Below are 606 nucleotides of genomic sequence, written 5' to 3'. Positions count from 1 at the left end.
GACCGTGTTGCAGGTTAGACCCTGAAAGGTCTTATACTAGGGAAGAGTCGTGTTTGCCATTGGTAAAAGAAGGCGCTGCTGGACACTAGCAATGTCCCTTGGTACGTGTGGCGCCCCGTAAGGGTGTGATGAAATAATGTTCAGACTAGTTGAAGCTTATCCCCCCTAAATTCTGTTAAGTGGCTATTCACTTACTGAAATGAATTCTTTGTGTGTGTGGGTTTTTTTCTAGATTTTCCTCTTTAAAAGGATGTCATTCACGAGTCAAAAAAGTATGCAGAGTAATAATGAGCCACTCCCAGAGATAAAACCAATAGGAGATCAAATAGCTTTTAAACGCAATAAGAAAGATGCCAACCAGAGCCACATGGGGCAAAATCGTCAGGATACTTCACCCCCAAGTATGGAGAGAAGGTCAAAGTCTTGTACGATACTATAATAATACAGCTGTATCTCCATGGCCACCAAGCACGTTGTAATTTATACTTGAAAACCATTCTGACTTCTGAAGGAAAGTTTCTGATAACAAACCTTTCAAGACAGAAGTTAATAGTGTGTTTTATTTCCAACATTACGACCAGTTTTGGTGTTTATTTATGTTAATAT

At 39.6% G+C, this 606-nt stretch overlaps 1 protein-coding gene across 1 annotated transcript in view; it reads left to right on the top strand.

Moving 5' to 3' along the window:
* The window catches only part of LOC144232367 (X-linked retinitis pigmentosa GTPase regulator-like), a 53,499-nt gene extending 52,899 nt beyond the window's left edge, over nucleotides 1-600 (top strand). Inside the window, exon 18 of the mRNA XM_077765202.1 lies at nucleotides 233-600. Coding sequence (XP_077621328.1) covers nucleotides 233-439 — 207 coding nt within the window. The 3' untranslated portion in view covers nucleotides 440-600. The remainder of the gene's footprint in view (nucleotides 1-232) is intronic.
* Nucleotides 601-606: the final 6 nt, after the last annotated feature.

Source organism: Crocuta crocuta, unplaced genomic scaffold, assembly GCF_008692635.1.
Source record: "Crocuta crocuta isolate KB4526 unplaced genomic scaffold, BGI_CrCroc_1.0 scaffold301, whole genome shotgun sequence".
NCBI lineage: Eukaryota > Metazoa > Chordata > Mammalia > Carnivora > Hyaenidae > Crocuta > Crocuta crocuta.
This window is presented reverse-complemented; position numbering and strand designations above follow the sequence as displayed.